This window comes from Dermacentor andersoni, chromosome 4 (assembly GCF_023375885.2).
Source record: "Dermacentor andersoni chromosome 4, qqDerAnde1_hic_scaffold, whole genome shotgun sequence".
In the NCBI taxonomy this organism is placed as follows: domain Eukaryota; kingdom Metazoa; phylum Arthropoda; class Arachnida; order Ixodida; family Ixodidae; genus Dermacentor; species Dermacentor andersoni.
Window position 1 is genome coordinate 190,877,999 of NC_092817.1, and position 24,308 is coordinate 190,902,306.

At 47.7% G+C, this 24,308-nt stretch overlaps 1 protein-coding gene across 1 annotated transcript in view; it reads left to right on the forward strand.

The window, feature by feature from the left end:
- Positions 1 to 1,902, forward strand: part of LOC126530582 (CD9 antigen-like) — a 56,413-nt gene extending 54,511 nt beyond the window's left edge. Inside the window, exon 7 of the mRNA XM_050177845.3 lies at positions 1,283 to 1,902. Within this exon, the coding sequence (XP_050033802.1) occupies positions 1,283 to 1,342 (60 nt within the window). The 3' untranslated portion in view covers positions 1,343 to 1,902. The remainder of the gene's footprint in view (positions 1 to 1,282) is intronic.
- Positions 1,903 to 24,308: the final 22,406 nt, after the last annotated feature.

A 24,308-nucleotide genomic window follows, 5' to 3' on the forward strand; every position in this document is an offset into this window, starting at 1 on the left:
AATTCTCGCATTTTCTGCAGCGAGATGTAAGCTGTCGCAGACGCGTATCCAGGTGCATATGTGTGGTAGGGCCTATAGTTTTCACCGAGTGCTTAATGGACTTAATAGGTTTCAAGTGTATGTTTAATTAAATCGTCGAAAGCATCCCTTCTTCGCGCAAGGCACCTGTGTAGACTTCTTAACAAGCGACGCCTGTAATAGTGTCTAAGTACAGAATATACCGAGAAGAATAACACTAAACGAACATTTCTGCTGGAAGAGTTAACCCGTGCGTAAGAACCATCGTCTCAACAGTGAAAACTTGAATGGTAAAAAAAAAAGGCAAATGAAGGAAGAACCTCGTCAGTCAAAATATTTTAGCATTCTGTTATGCGTAATTTAGTTTAAGTGGCACCTCGTTTTCACCAAATAAGTTCCTGTTTTTTAGAATTCCTCAGTTTTGACATCTCATGCCAAAATGAGACGATTGGAGTGTGGCGCGGGTCAAAAATATTTTCATTTCAACTATACAGGGAACAGTGCCCATTCGTTTATTTAAGCGGATGACCCGCATCATTGCGCGTGGAGTCTGCAATTGTAAAGCGATCGTCAAAAGTTCCGTCAAAGTCTTGTTCTTCCTTATGAAGGTACTAGCCTTGGTCAATTTTGTGTAGAAAGCGTTCGCGTTGCACATCCGAACAGCAGTTTTTAGCATATGAATGGGACAGACAAATGAGGCTACACGAGCTCTCTACGCCGTAGTGCCAGGTTTGATCAAAAACGAGGTGCCAATAATCACTGCAATGAACTATTCTCTATTTCATTCGAATCAATTGCTTGAAACCTCCATTGTTCATAGCACTCACAAACAGCAAACAAACAGGGGTAACCTCTGCGAAATAAGACAAACGAGGAGCGAAGGTGTGCCAATGTCGTTGCGTCGCAATTAACACGACTCTGAACATTTTGTTTCAAAGGCGAGTTGCACCGGATGGCTCAGAAGGGCCTGGAGCTGGCACATTTGGCCTCGGCGCCTAAAAAATCAACCATGAGTGAAAATTAGGAGCCAACGCAATCTGCGTACAGATCATATTGGAAAGGGGACGCTTCAATATGAGCTACGCAAAATAATGTTTTCGGTGCACAACCTACGTCTACTCTGCCTAGTGTACGACCAATAAAATTCCTGGCATCGATATCGGATCTTTTGATATTAGGATTTCACGAAGCTTGAACTTTATGATTGTGTGATTATCTTTCTTTGGAAAAGTGAGTAATAGTTTTTGTTTCCTTCATTTTGCAGATCATCGTCATGATCATCTCTCTCTGCCTCTTTTGCACAATTCGGCAGGATTCGAAGTAATGAGCAGATGTGATACGTGGGGTGTACTCTTGTTTGCTTTTATTCTATATATATATTTTTTTCAAATTATAAGTAACCCCTCAATTAAGCAAGCAGAATATCTTCAACTTTAAAAAAAAAATACGAGTTCTCCATTATTGGCGCTTTACAGTGACACGCTGCTCCTCTGTCATCCACGCAAACTCCAGTTCTAGGATTATGTTTTAAAGATGCTTTAATGCAGCGTAGACAAGCAAGGGCATCATGACTAGCAGCGATTGAAAGTATTTTTCATGAATTCGTGCGGTAACTTCAATATAGTCATTACTTCAATAAAGCGGCTGTTCTTGAGTACACGACATACATTTGAACACTGTCATGAAGTAGTCTACACATTACACATGATTCTCGTCTTCTTACTCGGAGGCTACACTTGGTAGCCCACCATCTCGCCCTCGCGATTTCATTTGTAGAGTTTGGAATTTCACAGACAATGTTCGCTATTCGATCATATTTTATTTCATTCACACGTTCATGAAAGAAACCTGTCATATGTGTATATCAATAAAGTCGTATTTTTACATAGTGTGCTGTTTTATTTGCAAGACATGATTTATTGAAAACATAAAAAAGGCATATCGGTGGGGTTCCAATGACTGTATAATGGCATACACATCGTTAAAATATTAACTTTGAACTGGCACTTGTACCGTCGCTGTATGCAATATAGAAAGTGCAAAAATGTGTTTAGCACCCGTGCCACCACCGAGAACAAGTGGCGCTGATTTTTTCGTGCAGGACCGCGACTTCTAAATGAATGAAGCGTATTGTGTAACATAAAGCAAGCCCATATTGCGGCTGGAAATAGCTTTATGAGCAGTTAAACAAATATGCGTTACTAAAATGAGCACCTAAAATCCATAATATACGCGCAAGAAGCATACATCGGAGAGCTCGAAAACATGCAGACGATAAAAAAACTTGTCTTTCAGCTGAAGGCTTATATAAAGTGTGTGGTGTTAAAAAATAACGGCAGTGCTAAAAATTACCTCACGATGACTGTCAACGCTAATGCGAATAGCCATCGAGCATTGCAGCGACAGACCATACTCCTGAATCCAGGTTTAGTGAACAGGTGTAGTCATATTGAATTCGTTGCCTCGGCTATATGTCACATTCTCCGATATCGTCCTACTTTGCTATGGCACTCGCTTGCCGAGGTCAACCATGAGCATGCAGGCATGGCGATGACTGCATGACGCGGACGTAGTGACGACATAATGAAGAAGATTCAAGATTCATTTATTTCTCCAAAACAAAAAGGCCCGGGACAGAAAGCTGCCTTGGAGCAGCTTGACGGGGTCCGGGGCCCATTTGCAAAATGGTAGCAGCGAAGGGAAAAAAGTACAATTTGACATACATCATGAATCAAGGGACCATACACAATGCAGCATTACAATTAAACTTATTATAAGACAAAGTAATTTTCAAATATACAATGCACTGAGAAGTAACAAAAAAGCATAAAACAGCAGTATAGCAGAAACAGAAGGATTGAAACATAATTGCAATTCAACACTACGATATAATATATGAAGTTCAAAAATAATACATAGCAGTATTTCTTTTTATACAATGGCAAAAAAATATAGAACTATTAGCCTAATTTGGGTTTGAACCCAGCACATGCTCAAAAAATTGCTGCGCAATAGTTTTTCTGTTTAAGTTCATATTTTCTGTGCACCGTTTGTTTGTCTTAAGGGTGTTCCGAACCAGGAAATGCAACATTTGGGAGCCATACGTTGTGCGAAGTAGGGGTAGATGCCATTTCTCTTTGCGTCTGGTGCTCGTATGTGTGTGCGTTTGTGTCACCGATGAGAGTTGGATTATGAACTTAGCCCGAGGTAAGCTCAAGTTATTCAAGACGCGAAGAATGGTAAATGACACTAGATGATGAATGGGAGATATTCCATGTTTAATAAACAGTGGTCTGGTATAAGCTAGGTAATGTGAGCCAGAAACTATGCGGATAGCTTATTTTTGCAGGAGTAGTAGTTGGTTTCGATGCACGCGATGCGCAGTTCCCCGCACAAGATGACAGTAGCTATTTGAGAATGAAATAATGAACGATATATTCATTTTTTAACTTTCACGGGAAACAAGTCGCTGGCTCGTGAAAGAGCTCCTACAGATTTCAACAAGCTTAAAGCAAGATGACGGAATTGATCAGCCCATTTAGGATGTTCGCCAAATATTGCGCGAAGAGATTTATATTTACTTACGATTTCTATAGCGTAGTCTCCAATAAGCAGTGGGATTGATATATTTACTTTCCGATTTATTGAACGAGAAATGACCGCCTTTGCTTCATCATAATTATTCTTTAAGCTGTTTACTTGTGACAAGTTATGGAGGCTTTCTAATATGACGTTCGCTTCAAATACGAGTTCATTAGACGAGTTTCCAGATTAAAATAAGCTAGTGTCTTCGGCATATATTATAAATTTAGCCTTCTTAGAGACATGGACAAGATCGTTTATATATACGTTAAAAAGGAACGGACCTAAGATACTGCCCTGTGGTACTCCGCATCTTATATATTCAAAACTGGAGCTACAACCATCGACACATACAGATTGCTGCCGTTTTTCAAGGTATGACCTTATCAACTTAAGCGGATTGCCTCTTATACCGTATGCATAAAGCTTATCTAAAAGAATGTTATGATTAATACAGTCAAATGCTTTGCTGAAATCGACAAAAATGCCCAGTGTTCGAAGTTTACTTCAATGTTTTGCAAAATTAGTTCTTTTTGTTTAAGTAGCAGAGATTCCGTAGGTAAGCCTTGTCTAAAACCAAATTGGGAATCTGTGAAAAGACGATTATCATTAAAGTAAATTTCCAAACGCTTAAGCAACATTTTTTCTAGTGGTTTCGAGAAAATTGTCAGAATCGATATTGGTCGATAGTTGCCCATTTCTTGTGTCGTCCCAGATTTATGGATAACAATCACTTTGGCTAGTTTTAGTCTGTCTGGGAAGGCAGAGCAAGATATCGATAGGTTAAATATATACGATAAGTGAGGCGCAAGAAGGTCAGCTACAAATTTTATTGGTTTTACTGACAGACCCTCTGCGTCAAGGCTGGACCTATTCTTCAAGGCCATTAGTGTAGCAAAAACGTAGAATGGGTGTGTAGGGTGGAGAAAAAAGGAGTCAAGTGTCTGTACAGAAATTAGGCAGGTAGCATCTTTGTTGTAGTCTGCTTTAGGGAGACGAATAAAGTATTTATTAAAGCTATCCGCTAGTTCAGTACCCATTAAGGTTACACCGTTCATTCTAAGACCTCCTATAGAATTGGAGGGCTTGGGTATGTTAATGACTGTGTTTATCGTTTTCCAAACTGATTTTGCATCAAAGCGGCGGTCTTTCTCAAATATATTCGTATTTTGCATCATTCGGCGGTCTTTCTCAAATATATTCCTTACGCGCCTTGCGCAACCCGCTGTTTAATTTATTTCGGAACTGTTTGAAGGCAGTCAGGTCGGCCAAATCTCGGCCAATATTCTATTTAATATAGTAGGACTAATAGAGGACGACTATTATTCATGGAGTGACCAAGGTCTGTAACGACGACGTCATCACACTACGATGTCAGTTCTTAACTTATTATAGTAGCCTAACGACGACCAGACGGCGATGAAATGAAGACAATGAGATAACGATAACGGTGTGCCAACAACCGGTTGAAAAAGCGGGAATGACGACCAAGACGGCATGATGATGATGAGACAACGGCTGAATGGTAGGGTCTGTGTGACGACGACCCAATTTAGGCCAATGGCAAAACAGCAGTGTTATATTCACTATTGAACGACGACATCATTATGATAGAAATATGAACGAGCAATGACATAGATAGATCAACAAAGGTCGTATAATGACGATGGCGTGACGAGAGGCAGATGTCCAAGTTACAATGATGACGCTGGAATGGCCGCGACGGCATGCCAACGACGCAGTGACAACAAATGCATGACTATGCTTGTATGACGACAATGGCATGGTGGCAATCGGATGTCGACGATTGTGCGATGACAATGAAGTGACGATGACGCTGTCACAAAGCCTGAATGAAGGTGATGGCGGGGAGGTAGAAGGCATGACGGGAGTCTGGGGCAACGATGCTGACGTGACCGATGCAGAATTACGGCGACGCCCTGACAATGGCTGCATCATAGCGACAGTCTGACGATGACAACATGACGAGGGCGCCTTAGTCACGATGGAATGATGGCAGTATGATTACAATACAACAACGAAGGAAAATCGACGTTGCTAGAAACACGAACGCGGTATGGCAACTAGGGGAAAACGTTGCTGAAGAAATGGCAATGATAAAACGACAGCTAGGAGACGACGGCGTGATGACGACGGAATGACCTGTCTCGGATGGTAAAGCTGAAATGACGATACAAGTACCACGATGGCATCACGACCCAGAACGCATACCTACGGCCCAACCATTAGACAACTTCGACCGGTGGGTCTGAATAGAATACGCGTACGTGAAGGTGACAGCATGGGCAGAGTGAGACCAAGCTAAACCAACGACGCTTGAACGAACACGACGGCACCACAATGGCAGTATAACAACGAATCCATGACAACTGAACGACGACGACGTCGCGACGACGTCATGACAGGTTTCGGATGACAAAGCTGGAATGACGGCGATCCAACGATCCAGCCTGCATCATGACCACTGGGGCATAGCTAATGACCCAAGCTATTAGACATATTGGTTCACTCGGTCAGGGCAGAAGGCGTGACGAGGACGGCGTGAAGATAGGACGAAGCTGGAATGAGGACAATGGAAAGGCCACGACGGCATCATGACCAGGAGCCCATACCCACTGACACAAGCAGGTAGAAAACTTGGGCCACTGCGTCCGCGTAACAAGATAGATAGATAGATAGATAGATAGATAGATAGATAGATAGATAGATAGATAGATAGATAGATAGATAGATAGATAGATAGATAGATAGATAGATAGATAGCCTCAATACAGCTGAAGTAGGCAAATAATGCTATTGTCATTAATATAGACTGTCACGGGATAACATCCTCCAAATTAAAAGTGCAGTGACAAAATTATTAAGCTACTTTGCCACTCAACTCTTGACAGACTAGTAGAGGGTATATAAGCGATGCTTTTCTTTGCGAAAATTGCCGGGTTTTCGTTACCGCTGGAGCTGCCTGGCAGTTCAGTCGCGGAATAGGCCAACCAGTCACAGCGGCAGAGGTACGGGTTATCGCCGCAGGATTCCTTACATCACCATCAGATGGCCCATTGTCTCCGTACATCAGTAGTAGCGGCGGCGCCGACCATAAGGGGGAGAGAAAGAAAAGAACCAGAACGCTCACCTTCGCGCATCCGCAGCTGCACAATAATGAGGAAGTAAGTGCTTTTTGGGGAGAGAATAGATTGGAATTGCACTACTTATGTATGTGCATGCTACCTTTGAAGCCATGATGTGTTCATGGCGTCTATAGTAGTCAGCAACTCCGCTTTAAAGAAGGCTCGGTATGAGCCCGCCCTTGTGTGTGTGCGCGGGGTGGGGAGGGTGCGTGTGTATATTGGTATTTCGACTATTTATGCACTCAAAGAAAGCTTCGCGGCATATAAATTCCAATTCGTTTGGTCTGCTGCATATTAAAAATTTATGTGTGTGTGCATGTGTGTCAGTATTATTTCTGAGTGCCCCCATATCTCGAATAAATCTACATTTGTAAAAAATATTGCACGCGTAATTTTTAATTTAGCTTTGTTTTTTGCTTTCACTAATGACCCTCTTCTAGCTCGCCCTATACTCCGTGTCGTTGGGCATGCATACGACTGTAGCAATTATTAAAATTATAGCAAGCCCATTAAAGCTGCTGCTTATTCGACCTCATTTCTTTGAAATTTATATGCCGTACCTTAGTGGCGCAAGTCTAAGCACTATTTAGGCCCAAAATATCGTAGCACATTTGACGACCACAATTATGTCGGAGAAATTGAGGTATCTGAAGGACGACGGCAACCAAGATTAAGAATAATTTATTTGTTCAACTGCAAATGAGGTATCTATGCTGGACTCGTTCAAACTCTGTCGCTAGCCATGTTGCTAGCAATGGGATCAGACGATCATGTTGGCGAACATAATATTTCACCTCAAAGGAACGGCGAAGCTGTGGTTTGAGGGTAAGGAAGATGAAATTGGGAACTCGGATGCATGCAAGGAAAAAATGCTTTCCCTGTTCGGCAAGTCTGCAGGTAGAAAGGTAGCAGCAAAGAAGGAGCTTGCAACTCGTGCGCAGACAGTGACAGAGTCATACCTGACTTATATACAGGACGTGCTTTCTCTTTGCCCCAAAGCCGACGACGGCATGACGGAGTCTGAGAAAGTGGGCCGCATCTTAAAGGGCATAGCAGATGATGTCTTCAATCTGCTAATCTGCAAAGACTGCGACACCATCGATGGCATCATCCAAGAGCGCGAGCGCTTTGAGGCCGCGAAAAGTCGACGCATTGCCCATCATTTAGCCCGGCTTCCGAACACAGCAGCAACGTGGTCGTGCGAAGACGTACCTGAGCCGTCGGCGCCGCTCACCGCAGAACACGTGAAGACCATCCGACGTGAACTTGACGCTGTGTCGCCTGCTTCTACGTGTGCCCGCACCTGGGACCATAGCTCCCAGATGGTGCCACTAGTTGAAGCTGTCGTTCATCAGGAGCTCTCCAATGCTGGCCTGGACTCTGTGCACGCCGCAGCTCCTTACGAGCCGATAGACAGCCGTCTCTCACTTTCGCCCGCCCAAGGTCAAATGCCGTCGTTCCGTACTCGCAATCCAGCCGATTGAAGGACTGCTGATGACCGTCGCATTTGCTTCAACTGCCGTGGTATTGGACACGTGGCCCGCCATTGTAACAACCGGTGGTATTTGTATCAGGCGCCTTATGAATCAGACGCCCCAACATGTATAGTGGCCAATTTCAGCCCTACCGCGAGCCTCCCCAAACCACCGGCGATGACGCTCCCGCAATTCCGTATCGTCGTTCACCATCCCCACGTGGTCACCAGTCCCGTTCGCCATTATCTCGTCGCTGATCATCTCGCTCGCCCCAATTCCGCCGCCCTACGTCGCTGATTGAACAACTCCCTCGGGAAAACTAGACGATGCAGCTCCCAGAGGCGATGCTGCATCGGCGACTCGCCTGCCAGATCCTCTGACCACAATGCAGACCAGAAGGAACCTGATAGACGTTAAACTGGATGACGCACATGTTGTTGCTCTAGTGGACACTGGCGCTCAAATATCAATGCTGGATTGGGAGCTTCGTCACCGCCTTAAGCAAGTCGTAACACCACCCACACTACCGTTCATTCCTGTCGCCGATGCCGGTACGTTTCCCGTGCTACACTCTTAGGCAAAGTTACACCCTTTGGCTTGCCCCTTCTGCCACACAACAATAATCGTTATCTGCCTTGATGCGTTTCCTTTCTTTAACGCTGCGAGCCCGGAACTTTCCAGTAACGAACGGCACGCGCGTTATCAGACGGGGCACTCCAAAGGGTGTAAACTGTTCTATGCTGATAACGCGCGTGCCGTTCGTTACTGGAAAGTACCGGGCTCGCAGCGTTAAAGAAAGGAAACGCATCAAGGCAGATAACGATTATTGTTGTGTGGCAGAAGGGGCAAGCCAAAGGGTGTAACTTTGCCTAAGAGTGTAGAGATGTGCTCCGCTCGAATAAGTGTTGCTGACCGATCCACAAGCGTGCTACTTGCCATGCTCGAGAAATGCTCCCACGAACACATCCTCGGTACGGATTTTCCGTCTGCCCATCCTGCTCTTATTGACTGTGGAACGGGCTTGCTTCAGCTAGACCTACCGTGTTACCATGACGCTCCTACTGTACGCCAACCGTGCTTGTGCTCGGTGCATTACGTTCGTCTAGCTCCTCAAGCCGTTATAAATGTGAACTTGCGATCTTTTTCTCCCATTCCCGATGGCGATTGCGTCTTGACCCCGATTGTTGACGTCTTATTCGCCAAAAACATCGCTCTTCCTCTCACCCTTAATAGTGTTACGGATAATAGAACGTCTCTGCACGTATTGAGCTTGAGTTGGTGCACGCAACTTATCCCACGCGGCATGAATCTAGCCCACATCTCTTCTATTGATGAGTGTGCCGTTTCTACATTCGTCGCCGATGCTTCTTTGTCCTCTGCCCCTTCTCCTTCCTCACACAATCTTGCCAACAGTGATATTGCTACGGCACAATATGCGCGATCACGAAAGGCCAGCAGTGTGAAAACGACGACGACGATTAGAAGCTAGCGCGGGCTGTTGCCTCTTGGCCAAGCGCAGCGTATTTTCCTTGTAAATATATTTGTACATAGCTTTTCGTCTGCGTCTTCCTACGTAACATATCTGGTGGAGGTGGACGTTCCCTGTACCTCGTCACGGAGCTTCGCAGTGGACGGTACGTCGAGCCTTCCTTCATGGCTCCCGGCGACGACAACCCGACTCCGCCGGCTCCGACACCTGCTGCCACTTCGACGACCTACATCACTCTCCCCGCTCCCCGTGATCCTGGCGTATTCTCGGGCTAAGATGGGGAAGACGTCGATGACTGGATCAGCCTGTATGAACACGTCAGCCGCAATAACCGGTGGCACCCTACTATTATGCTCGCCAACGTAGTCTTTTACCTCGGTGGCACACCTCGAGTTTGGTATCGCACGCACGAAGATGAGCTCACCAGTTGGGATTCACTTAAGACACAGCTTCGAGACTTGTTCGGCAACCCCTACGGTCAACAACTTGCCGCGCAGAAGGCGCTTTCCGGCCGTGTGCAGACGTCAACAGAGCCCTATGTCACGTACATTCAGGACGTCTTGGCTCTGTGCCGCAAAGTTGACACCCACATGACTGAGTCAGACAAGGTTTCCCACATCCTCAAAGGCATTGCCGATGACGCCTTCAACTTGCTCGTTTGCAACAACGTAGCGACGGTGGATGCTGTTATAAGAGAGTGCCGCCGCCTGGAACTCGCCAAAAGCCGACGTATTGACCAGCAGTTTGCCCGTCTGCCCAACACCCCAGCGACATCTTCCTGTGCCGACGCTCCTCGTCCCAACAACACTGCCGATGTTACCAGGATCGTCCGGCGTGAGATCGAGGCCGCCTATCCGGCTGCCTTCGACTCCAGTCCCACCAACACATCTGCAGTCACGGTCTCACTGATCCAGGCAGTTGTCCGCCAGGAGTTTGAAAACATGGGTCTTCACACCATCTGCTCGGCCCATCGCCCTAATACCCGCCCGGCTTCTTCGATTTCGCCCCGTCCCGCATCTTCTTACCCACCACGTTTCCGCAACCCATCTGAATGGCGCACTGCTGACGACAAGCCTATTTGTTTCCACTGCCATCGAATCGGGCACATTTCTCGGCACTGTCGTAGTCGCTGGAGTTCCCCGAGCCGGCCTACTTATACTGCCTACTCTCGCCCCTCAGGTGGCCCTTCTCGTCCCTATGCCGCACGCTCCGATAATGCCGCCACTGATTCTCTTGCAACGAACCGCCCCTATTCTCGTTCGCCTTCGCCCCAACGACGACAATCTCGCTCTCCCCAGCCCCGTCGCTCCTATTCGCCGACTCCCTTCGGACGCCGCTCCCAGCCGGAAAACTAGACGATGCAGCGCCTCGAGGTGACGCTGCATTGCTCCCTACGCCGCCAAATCCTCTACTGACTTTGCCCACTCATCTGAACCTTCTTGACGTGCAAGTCGACGGTGTTTCTGTGTCTGCTCTCATAGACACTGGGGCGCATTTGTCCGTAATGAGCGCTGACCTTCGTAACCGGCTCAAGAAAATTATCACGCCCGCCACGACGCCTGTTGTCCGTGTCGCCGATGGCGGAACAGCCCCCGTAATTGGTATGTGTACCGCCCGCGTCTCCTTCGCCGATCGCTCAAAAATCGTGCTATTCACAGTCATCGCCCACTGTCCCCACGACATCATCCTCGGCTTAGACTTCCTTTCCGCACATTCTGCTCTCATCGATTGTTCCGCCAGTACTCTCCGCCTTGACCTGCCTGTTCTGGATCCTGCTGAACCACACCCCAGTCGCCTCAGTTCCGCCGACTTCGTTCGCTTGCCACCTTCGGCACTGACCTACGTTGACCTAGTGTCATCCCCACCAGTCCCCGACGGTCACTACATCGCGGCTCCTATGCAAGACGTCCTCCTTACACATGGGATCACAGTACCCCATACAGTTTTATCTATTACGGCGAATTGCGTCTGCCTGCCAGTGGTCAACTTTGGCTTGACGACACAAGTGCTGCCACGTGGGATGTCTTTGGCCCAGCTTTGTTCATTCGGGGATCACTCAGTAGCATCCATTGCAGTAGACGACACTTCATCCGATACTCCTCTACCATCGCAGTCGGCAAATTGTACCATCGCTGACTTACGGAAAATGATTGCCCCCGACTTGCCCTCCGAGCACGCTCGTGAACTCTACCGCGTTCTGTTTTCCTACCACGATATTTTTGACTTTAACGATCGTCCTTTAGCCCAAACTACAGCTGTCAAACATCGCATTAATACCGGCGATGCCCCTCCTATTCATTGCCGCCCGTATCGAGTGTCACCAGCTGAGCGTCAAGTTATTCACGCAGAAGTTCGCAAAATGCTTGCCAAGAACATTATTGAACCATCATATAGTCCATGGGCGTCACCTGTAGTACTGGTCAAAAAGAAGGATGGCTCATGGCGCTTTTGCGTGGATTATCGGCACCTTAACAGGGTTACCAAAAAGGACGTGTATCCCCTACCTCGGATTGATGACGCCCTTGACTGCCTCCACGGTGCTCGCTATTTCTCTTCTATTGACCTTCGCTCCGGCTACTGGCAGATTGCCGTGGACGATCTCGACCGCGAGAAGACTGCTTTTGTCACACCCGACGGTCTTTATCAATTCAAAGTGATGCCGTTCGGTCTATGTAACGCCCCTGCCACTTTTGAACGCATGATGGACTCCCTTCTTCACGGTTTCAAATGGTCCACGTGCCTGTGCTACTTGGACGACGTTATCGTATTCTCCCCAACGTTCGCTATGTATACGCACCTCGAGCGCCTCTCAGCAGTCCTGGACGTTTTTCGGCGAGCCGGTCTGCAACTCAACGCATCGAAGTGCCAATTCGGCCGTCGCCAGATTACCGTCCTTGGACATCTCGTTGACGCGAGCGGAGTGCAACCGGACCCAGGCAAGATCCATGCTGTTACGCACTTCCCTGTTCCGAAGTGTGTCAAGGATGTGCGCAGCTTCATCGGCCTTTGTTCGTACTTCCGCCGTTTCGTGAGAAATTTCGCCGCCATAGCACGACCACTAACCGACCTTTTGAAAAAAGACGCTCCTTTCCAGTGGGGCGATAACGAGGCCTCTGCATTCTCTCATCTAATCGACATTCTCACAACGCCTCCCGTTTTGGCCCATTTCGATCCTTCTGCGCCTACCGAAGTCCGTACTGATGCCAGCGGTCACGGAATTGGAGCAGTACTGGCACAACGCCAGCGTGGCCACGACCGTGTTATCGCTTACGCCAGCAGGCTCCTCTCACCCGCGGAGCGCAACTATTCCATCACTGAGCGTGAGTGTCTGGCCCTAGTTTGGGCGGTTGCGAAATTCCGCCCATACTTATATGGCCGATCCTTTTCCGTTGTCACAGACCATCACGCGCTTTGCTGGTTATGCTCACTGAAAGATCCTACAGGAAGACTTGGTCGCTGGGCCTTACGCCTCCAAGAATATTCGTATACTGTCACCTATAAATCTGGCCGACTACACAAGGACGCTGACTGCCTGTCTCGCTACCCGGTCGACGAGCCTGACGACGCCGACAGTAGTAGCGCCAACGGCATTTTCTCTGTCTCTGCCTTCGGTAACATCGCCGATGAGCAGTACCGAGACCTATCGCTGCGAGCACTTATCGAGCGTCTGCGCTCTACACCTACCGACGCATCCGTTCGCCGATATGTCCTCCAGGGTGGCATTCTGTATCGAAGGAACTTCCTCCCTGACGGCTCTGACCTTCTTCTTGTTGTGCCAAAACAGCTACGACAGACTGTGCTCTTTGAGATGCATGACGCACCCACTTCAGGGCATCTTGGGGTAACCCGCACGTACGACCGCGTCCGCCGCCGCTTCTATTGGCCTGGTCTCGCTCGCTCCGTTCGACGCTATGTTGCTGCCTGTGATCCCTGCCAGCGTCGGAAGACACCTCAGGTGCTACCTGCCGGTCATCTCCAGCCGATCACCGTCCCTGTGGAACCGTTCTTTCGTGTTGGATTAGACCTGCTCGGTCCCTTTCCCACGTCATCTTCTGGGAACAAATGGGTAGCCGTCGCGACTGATTACGCCACCCGATACGCTATCACTCGGGCTCTCCCTACCAGCTGCGCCACTGACGTCGCGGACTTTCTCTTGCGTGACATTATCTTGCTTCATGGCGCCCCGCGACAGCTGCTTACTGACCGTGGTCGAAACTTCCTCTCGAAAGTTATCGCTGACATTGTGCGTTCCTGCTCCATTCAACACAAACTGACTACTTCATACCATCCTCAAACCAATCGCCTGACAGAGCGGTTAAACCGTACTCTTACCGATATGCTGGCCAAGTACGTTTCCAAGGACCACCACGACTGGGACATTGCCCTTCCTTACGTAACATTTGCGTACAATTCTTCCCGGCACGACACCGCCGGATTTTCTCCCTTTTATCTACTGTACGGTCGCGAACCTACCTTGCCCCTAGACACGGCACTTCCTCCTGCTGCGGTCTCAACAAGCGAGTATGCGCGCGACGCCATCGCCCTCGCTGACCATGCACGCCAGCTTGCCCGTGCTCGACTGACGGCCTCACAGACCACTCAGCAGTGTCAGTACAACGCCCGCCATCGTGACGTACAGTTTTCCCCTGGTGCGCTCGTGCTCCTGTGGTCGCCCTCTCGTCACGTCGGACTTTCAGAGAAGCTCCTTTCGCGATACACAGGGCCCTACCGCGTGCTGCGCCAGGTGACGCCTGTGACTTACGAAATTGCTCCTGTGGCCTCAACCTCGTCCTCTCCTGTGGCATCTAGTGATGTCGTACACGTCAGTAGGCTCAAGGCCTACTACACTGCTTCAGAGTCCTATCTTTAGTCGCTCCGGGACGGCGCTTTTGCAGCCGGGGGTAGTGCTAAGGCACAATATGCGCGATCACGAAAGGCCAGCAGTGTGAAGACGACGACGACGATTAGAAGCTAGCGCGGGCTGTTGCCTCTTGGCCAAGCGCAGCGTATTTTCCTTGTAAATATATTTGTACATAGCTTTTCGTCTGCGTCTTCCTACGTAACAATATTGACAAGATGATAGCGTCTGACCTCCTTCCTGCTCGGACAGCCGATATGCGGCGCACAGTGAAGTCCTACGGTGACACTTTTGACTTTAATGGCCGTCCTTTGGGACAGACACCTGTGGTCTTTCCCAAGATCAATACTGTGGACACCAGCCCAATCAGGCGACGTCCTTATCGCGTGTCCTACGTCGAGCGAGAATTGATATAGCGTGAAGTCGACAAGATGCTCACCAAGGACGTCATTGATCCTTCATGCAGTCCATGGGCATCACCGGTCGTCCTATCAAGAAGAATGATGGAAGCTGGCGCTTCTGCGTAGACTACCGCCCCCTAAACAAAGTAACGCGCAAAGACTTCTACCCTCTGCCGCGGATCGATGACGCTCTCGACTGTGTACACGGCTCTGCCTACTTCTCGTTTATCGACCTGAGGACAGGATACCGGCATATATCCGTCGATGATCAAGACTCTAAAAAAACCGCATATGTTACACCCGATGGACTTTACCAGTTTAAGGTAATGCCCTTGGGACTGTGTAATGCCCCAGGCACATTGGAAAGGACGATGGACTTCCGCCTTCCTGGATACAAATGCTCAACATGCATCGGTTACCTTGACAATGTCATCGTCTTGTAACCGACATTTGAAAGCCACCTTAGCCGCTTGTCGGCAGTCCTTGAAGTTTTCCGGCAAGCAAGCATTCAGTCCAACTCTGCCAAATACTGTTTTGGACACCGCGAAATTACGGTGTTTGGACACCTTGTGAGTGCCGAAGGTGCTGAACCTGACCCAGAAAAAATTCGCGTTGTCAAAGACGTCCCTATGCCACGTTTGACTAAAGACGTACCGTGCTTTATTGGCCTGTGCTCCTATATTTAACGTTTTGTCAACAACTTCGCCATGTCAACAACGTTTTGTCAGCAACGCAACTCTTGAAGAAGGAAACGTCATTTTCTTCGGGTCCTCAACAGGCCACTGCGTTTCACACGCTTACGGCTTTACTTACGTCACCACCCATCATGGCCCATTTTAACCCGTCAGCCCCCCTGAACTTCGCATCGGCGCCAGTCGACATGGCATCGGCGCTGTTCTCGCCCTGCAGCAACAAGGACGACACTGCGTCATCGCCTATGCCAGTCGCTTTCTTTCATCTTCAGAGTGCAAATTTTTGATGAGTTCTGGCTGTCGGCATGTTTTGACCATACTTTTTCGGCCGCACCTTTTCGGTCCTCACAAACCGCCATGCCCTTTGCTGGCTGTCTTCCCTCAAAGATGCGACTGGACGACTTGGTTGCTGGGCACTGAAACTGAAAGAATACAGCTTTGACGTCACTAACAAATCTGGCAGGCTGCACCAGGATGCGGACTGCCTATCTCGTCATCCAGTGGATCCTCCCGATTTGTCAGCGCTTGTTTCGGACACCTGTGTCCTCGCGATATCAGATTTAACCGACATACGCAGCAAAGAGTTGCGTGACGCCAATTTGTGGTAAATTATCCACCGTCTACGCTCTCATCACTCTGCCCCGTCTCTACAATTATTCGTGCTTCGAGACGGAACCTTATACAGACGTAACACCAGCTCCGATGGTCCAGAGCTTCTACTGGCTGTTCCCGAAACACTCCGTTCCACTGTTCTCGAACAGCTTCATGACGTCCCAACCGCTGGACATCTAGGAGCAACTCGTACGTACGATCGTGTTCGGCGCCCGTTCTTCTGGCCAGGCCTCCACGATATGTTGCTGCTTTGATTCCTGCTAGCGCCACAAGCATCCATCTTTGTCGCCAGCCGGCCTTCTTCAGCCAATAGGCATTCCCGGTGTCCCGTTCTATCGCGTCGGCCTTGATCTCATCGGGCCATTCCCAAAATCTCTGACTGGAAAGAAGTGGATTGCCGTAGCTACGCACTACGCGACACGATACGCTATCACGCGTACACTGCCGACATCTGTGCAACCGACGTTGTGGAATCTCCCCGTTACGACGTTATTCTTCACCACGGTGCTCCTCGACAGGCGTGGTCGTTCATTGCTGTCCCAAGTCGTCGACGACATTCTTCGTTCATGTTCCATACGTCACAAGCTAACCACTGCCTACCATCCGCAAACCAATAGGTTTACCGAACGCCTCAACCAGACGCTGACCACAATTTTCTCCATGTACGTTTCCGCAGACCGCCGTGATTGGGACAGCACCTTGCCTTATGTGATATTTGCCTACAACTCATCACGCCTTGCCAACGCTGGCTATTCCCCCTTTTATCTCTTGTTTGGCCGCCATCCCACATTGCCCTTCGAGACTCTTTTACCATCACCTGTGCACCCTGTTAAAGACTACCCCTGCGATGCAGCTTCTCGGGCTGCAACGGCTCGCCAGATTGCAAGGCATCGTCTTTATGCTTCCCTGCTGTCCCAGAAGGCCAGCTGCTATAGCCATCACAGAGTCGCTAATTACTCTCCGGGCTCTTTGGTCCTCCTCTCGACGCTTTGCCGTCATGTTGGCTTGTCGTCAAAGCTTCTTTCCCGCTACTCCGGGCCTTACAAGGTCCTACGCCAAATCACTGACGTCACTTATGAGATCGCTCTATTGGACAGTCGATCATCTTCCGCGTCCGCCACTGATATCGTGCACGTCTCCAACTTAAGCCTTATGTTCCAGTACACGACCCTACTGCTCCTTTAGCGCCGAGACGGCGCTCTCGCCGGCGGCGGTTCTATGTTACGTGCTATTCCCGCGCACTGAAGCACGCATCCTGCCGTACATGGAAGAATGCACCAGAAAGACGGGGTATCGATTTTGTTTAAGCACAAGCTGAATAACGACAGCAGAAAGGCACACCTGACACACACAGCGCTACAACAAAATAAGATATGCCGTACCAACAAGCCCCTATAGCTATCCTCATCGACGGTGAAGACGATGATCAGAGTTGCGCTCGTTGTTGTTCTGTCATCTAGCCTGCAGCCGCCTCTCTCTGTATATGTTTTGTAAATATAATTTCCTATCCCTTTCGGCTACTCTCATCCCCGTGGCAATATCTTGACACTAAGAAGCGCACACAGTCAGTCACAGAAGCTCTACAACCGTTTAAAGTGTGACGACCTTCTGATTATTCGAGATGACAACGTATCCAACACATTTTGGAAATTACCGTAAGTTAAAATCTTTAAGAGCAAGCTTTAGCTCAGGTGCTCTTATCTAAATACATGTAAAATGAGAATTCGTTTTTGCCGGAAACCACTGGAGAAAATTTAAGGATGGATGGATGGATGAATAACTTTCTTGAGGTCCGTCGGTGCGCGCGATTAGTGCGCAGCGGACCGCTCCCACGTCGGGATAGAGAGGCCATGCCCCTCCGCCACGTCGTGGGCCCGATGGAAAGCCCACAGCTGTGATTCAAGGTTTGAGCTGCGTAGAGCTCGGTCCCACTCTCCCTAGGTGGTCCTGGTCCCCGCCGCCAGGGGACAACCCTAGAGCATGTGAATAAGGCTAGCTATATCCTTACAGTAGCGGCACGCATTGTGAGAGTGCGCGTCCGGAAAGACTGTGCAGGAAGGCTGGGCATGGGTAGGTTTTGTCTGAAGCCGCCTCTGCGTGACTTCTTGTGTTTTATGGAGTGCTTTGTGCGGTAGCGGCATAGTACTCTCGACTAACTTATAATGCTGAGTGAGATCGTTGTAAGTGAAGAAGGGGTCGCCTCGCTCTCCCATCCCGCCGAGAGGGTTGCGTACTCCAGGGTAGCGTATCGTGCTGCTGCCGAGTTGTAGCGACGCCTGCCTATCGAAGTTCGACCGACGTTACTAATGGGGTAGCGTGGCGTTGTCGGCGGGCTGCAGGCATCTGGTAGACCATGGCGACCGGGCAAGGACGAGACGGTTTCTAGTGCGAAACTTGCACGGTTTATTCAAAGGTTGATGAAAGATAAAGAGAAGAGAATGAAGTGATCTAAAAAAGCACATTTCGGAGCCCCTTAAGCAGGCTCTCTACAATCGTGGGAGGGATCTTGCTTCCGTCGACGTCACGTGACCGGCACAGGGTCTGATTCGCTGAAAGAGGGCCTCTCCTACTCTGGATATACTAAGCCTGTTGCAAGGAGGAGGGCGTCCTACCTCCGGTTATACCATGCCTCAGGTCCGGGAATCGCAGACGCTTGTCCTTTTCTTTTGGGCGTTGCTGGTTCGCGGAAGTTCCCCTGTAGAGCTTGACAGTTCGAGGAAAGGGTCCCTCTAAAGTCGCGCGCGCGCACACACACACACACACACACACACACACACACACACACACACACACACACACACACACACACACACACACACACACACACACACACACACACACACACACACACACACGCACACGCACGCACACACACGCACACGCACGCACGCACACACACACACACACTAGAGGCCTGAAAACACTTCGGGGCTTCCGCCAGACCGGCAGACACTCGAGATGACCAAGGTGAATTAGGAAGTCGCGCTTCATTTCGACGAGGCATGGTGGGTGAAAGTCCTTTCTGCACGAGGTGCCAGCCGTAACAGAAGTCACGCTTCATTTTGACGATGCATGGTGGGAGAAAGTCCTTTCTGCACGATGTGCGAGACACCATCCGTAACAAGAGGGAGTCCGCGCTCACACGGTGAGTTAGGTCTTGTGGGGTGTAGTCTGCCATCTTGTTGAGGTCAGGGAGTGGCCCTTCCAATGGTCCCATGTGTGCCGGGAAGCAATTGATGTAGTGTGGGGTGAGGTGATGAGTGCCAAGTATTCTGCGACGGTCGGGGATATGCTCCCTGTTCCGAAGGACAGAATTGCCCTCTTGGAGTCGCAATATACCAAGCTTTTATCGTCTTCTAGAAGTGCAAGGCTGATGGCGGCCTGCTCGGTCACCTCAGGACTATCAGTGCGGACCGTGCACGCGTTGATAACCGTGCCATCTTTGTTGACCACTGCTGCTACATAGGCTCGTCTGTCAAGATATTTGGCTGCGTCCGTAAAGCACCATGCTTTAACGGAGGCGGCTTCCTGTCAGAGGAGTGCTTTGGCTCGAGCAAGTCTTCTGTTGATGTTGTGCTCTGGGTTTATAATCCTAGGCAGAGGGGCTGCCCTGATCTTTTTCCTCTGGTTGGCTGTTAGCCCGTGGCTTTTACACTCGATCTCCCGAGGCGCGACGCCAGTTTCTCGTAGGTGCGCCGGACAGCCTCGTGATCTGTGCCCGTTATTGAGCCTCGGCAATCTCGCTCAGCATGTTGTACATGCCTAATGCGTCCAGTGCGTGCGTGCTCGTGAAGTTTGTTGCATTTAAAAGTAAACCTTAAATTCTAGTGACTGTTGGTATCGAATTTTTCATTTGGGCGGTCAATGTTTCATTAAAAATTGGCGATAAGCGCAAATTTTCAGAAAGTGAAACTGTGAAGTTTACAACTCTAGCTCCGCAATGAAAAAAATATATTACCATTCTGCGAATTGCATCTATCGTACATCTAAAGCGGACAAAATTGCTTTGTTACACATGAATTTAAAAAAAATTATTACTATAGAAATACAGCTTTTGTAGAAGCCTTGTACACAACGTAACGAATTCACGTAAAATATAAATTGACGTATTAAATTAGTACGCTTTGAATGTTCTGAGAGATGCCCTTTACAGAACCGCGATATCTGTTCCTGATGCACAGCTATTAATTTGTAAACATAGTGTCTCTATTTCTTTTACAACTTTCGAATCTGTGAAAATATTTTAAAGAAATTTCAGGTAATAGATCTAAATTCCACTTGCAACAGCCCTTAGAATTTCACTTTCCCTCTCAAACGTACCAAATTTCATTAAGATCTGCCCAGGGTTTATCTCACAAAAGCGTTTCTGCGTTTTACATGTACTTGAATAGGCCGCGTCGGAGTTGGGCCTGAGCTAAAGGTTCCACTTAAGAGGAAGCTTTAGCTCGGGCCCAACTCCGACGCGGCCTATCCAAATACATGTAAAAACGCAAAAACGTTTTTCTGAAATAACCCTTGGACCGATTTTAATGAAATTTGTTGCATTTGAGAGAGAAAGTTAAATTCTAGTGACTGTTGAAAGCGGAATTTTGGTTTAGGACTTGAATTTTGTTCAAAAGATTTTCAAGAATTCATAAGTTTTAAAAAAATAGAAGCACGAAGTTTACAAATTCATAGCTCTGCATCAAGAACAGATATCACGGTTTTGTAAACGGCAGCCATTAGATCATTCAAAGCGGACAAATTTGATGTGTCATTTTGCATTTTACGTGAATATTTTACGTTGTTTACGAGGGTTCTGCAAAAGTTGTAATTACCTATTAATAAATTTTTTGAGATTCATGTGTAAGATACAATTGCTATGAGATACAATTCACAGAATTGCAATATCATTCTTTCTTGCTAAGTTATGGAGTTGCAAACTTTATAGTTTCGTTTTCTGAAAGTTTGCGATTTTTGCCAATTTTTAATAAAACGTCGACTAACTAAATCGAAAATTCAAAACCAACAGTCACTAGATGTTAAGTTTTTCTTTTAAATGCAACAAACCCCGTCAAATTTGGTACAGTGGTTGCCGAGAAAAACTAATTCTGATTTTACAGGTATTTAGACAGGAGCACCCGAGCTAAAGCTTCCTCTTAAGGGGAACGATGAGTACGTCAGAGCATGCAAAGTTATACCCGCAGACAGTACGGCGCTCACGAGACCGGTTCAACTACTTTGTCTTCTGGAATTGTGAAAGTGACATTGTCGGCTGTGCAGGATGTTGGAAATCGTGGTCACGCGGCGCATCAATGAGGACGAAGAGATCGGCTCGCGACCAGCAAAATGCTGATGTTAGACTTGTTACGTTGTGTTCCCCATGTTTTCCACGGCTTAACGCTATGATATTGAAGCAGCGCACTTACATCTGACACGTCCATGTACGCATAGAATGCGCACACACAGGCGCTGGACTGCAACTAATGCTTTATTGCTCAAAGACTTGTCTTTTCTAGTGTCCCTTGAGAAGCGCACGTGCTCTGATGGTAATGAGGCGTGACTAGAGCCAGAGTAAAAACACACAGAGGAAAAACAAATAAAGATGACATTTTTGGATTCTCGCTCTATCAAAGTTCAAGATCACCAGAGATCGCTTTTTTCAGAGAATGATACCCAGGGGCAACTCATGTAAGTGCGCTGCTTCAATATCATGGCTCACAAAGTAGCCCACCAGAATCTTTTAACATTAATGCTCTGCGACAATAAACACGGCAGTAGTGTGTTTTCCCATAGTGATATCAATAATTAAAATACACGATATTGTAATAAGTTATCTAAATTAGCAAACGTCTCTTGCTTCTCATTGGAGCAACAATGGCATGATATACATGCATGTATACTGGGTGTCCCAGTTAACATGGCCGAATACTTTTAAAAAACCCACTAGCTCTAGAGAAATTGTACCGGCTGCATAGTTGCCGTAGTGGCGTGTACTTACAGCTAGTATTTTTTCATCACGAAGTACAAAACAATTATTTACTTTTATTTATTGCACTATTATTGCTTGACTCTCAAGCATATCAATTACAAAGTCGTACGGCGCCTCAAATAACCTCCGAAACAAGCATTTGTTTCGTGCTCAGCTGTGCCTCGTTGGTTTTTCCATGAAACAAAAAAGCGCGCGAAACATTCAAAATACGAAAATGATGTGTGCTCGCATGCCGTTACTCAAACACTACCAAGCATAGAGTTTCTCACTACATTACCTAGAGGGAAATCTGTCGCTGCTGCGCTGTGGTATGCATGGGAATGCCGGTATATTGTGGATTCGGATTGGCATCGTTCTCGTAGAGACAGGACACCTTGAAGACGCGCTTGGCAAGTACCGTTCCGTCTGTCACAATGATTCATTTTCTACTAGAACAGCACGTGAAAAGCTGTTTTAGCTTTATTATTACGCGAAAACATGTTTTGTTTAACTATGTGAGCTTGTTATTGTGTGTACGACTACATGTTACGTAAAAAGTATCAGCGGGCCGCTAAAGTTGGAGGACAGACGACAACTTCGCGCTCGCTTTGAAACAGTTGGTCGTCTGTTCTTGATTTTGTTCGCTTGGTCATGCATCGTGGGTGAGTAAAGATGTAATAAGCGTGAATGGAAACATTTTATGAAGTTTTTACTTTGAAAACGCGTTATTTGCGTCGCCATATCCACATTTTAGACGAAGCCTCTCGCAACACCAGCCAACACGAGCCTCGCAGACACATATACCGTCATTCCCATGACGGCACGGTGCCCCTTAAGAAACTCCCATAGACGGTGGCGCCAGATTACCCTCTAGGTGTTATAGTGAGAAATTCTATGCTCCCAAGCGAATAGCCATGGGTACGCGGCTTCACTAGCGGCAGCCGCTCAATACAGGGCTTCACGCTATGTGATGGTCATGGCATCATAACACACCGCTGACGCATTGATAAGCTATCCTACATGACGAAGCCTTGTACGATGCGGCGATAAACGAATGTAGTCGTATATCTTTCAATGAGTGCTTGGAGGGGCTTGAGTAGCGGCCCGCGAGCACGCATCTATTTCATATTCCGCGTATTTCGCGGGCTTTTGTTTTTCTTGGAAAAACCAGCAAGACCGAAACAAATGTTTGAGTGGGAGGTTATTTGAGGTGCGCTACAACTTTGTAATTGATGTCTGTGCGATTCAAGCGATAATTAAAAGCTTCACTAAATGAAAGCATTATATAATACTTCGTGATAAAAAAAGTACTCGCCGTAAGTACACATGACTGCCGCTACTATGCAGTCGGTACGATTTTTTTATAGCTATAGGACTTCAAAAAAATATTTGTCCAAGTTAACTGGGACACCCGGTATATGCATGATAGATGCATATGTGCATATATATGACAAGCTTATAGGTTGCGTCACAACAATGCGGTTCCATGAAGCATTCTCAGACACGAAGATCGAGATGGCTAGCTCAATGTGTCCAGAAAAATGTAAAATGTCACAGTGACCAGTTGATTATGAAGCTGTAGCGCATCTCTTTGAAGGAAGAGAATCTACTCTTTGGAATAGTATGTACAACGGTAGAGTAAAAAAATTCTACAAGGGAACGAAACAAAAATTGGACGTTTGAAATAGAATATCGAATTTGAAGTTAAAAAAATGTCATCTTGCCTTTATTGCTGTAGTTGTCCGTTCTCTGACGCTGTAGGCTGGTTTTTAATGCGCCACCACAGCTTGAGCCGCCTCTTTGTAGACTCAAGGGATTTTCACGGTTTTTGGAGTCCTTTCTTTGAAAGATAAGTGCCATCGCCTTCGTGTATGTTGCGTCTGTCAGGCGCACCACATTACCGCGGGCATTCCAAAATGACATGCCGACTAGCCTGCGCTACTTCAACTGGTATACGCCTTCTCCAGGTCGACTGTGTACATGGTTCGTAAGGCGATGTTTCGCAGCACACGCCAGCAAGCCTCGCAGAGCAAATCGCTTCCCGGGAAATTGTCGCAGAAGCGTTCATTTTCTATCTCACTTTCC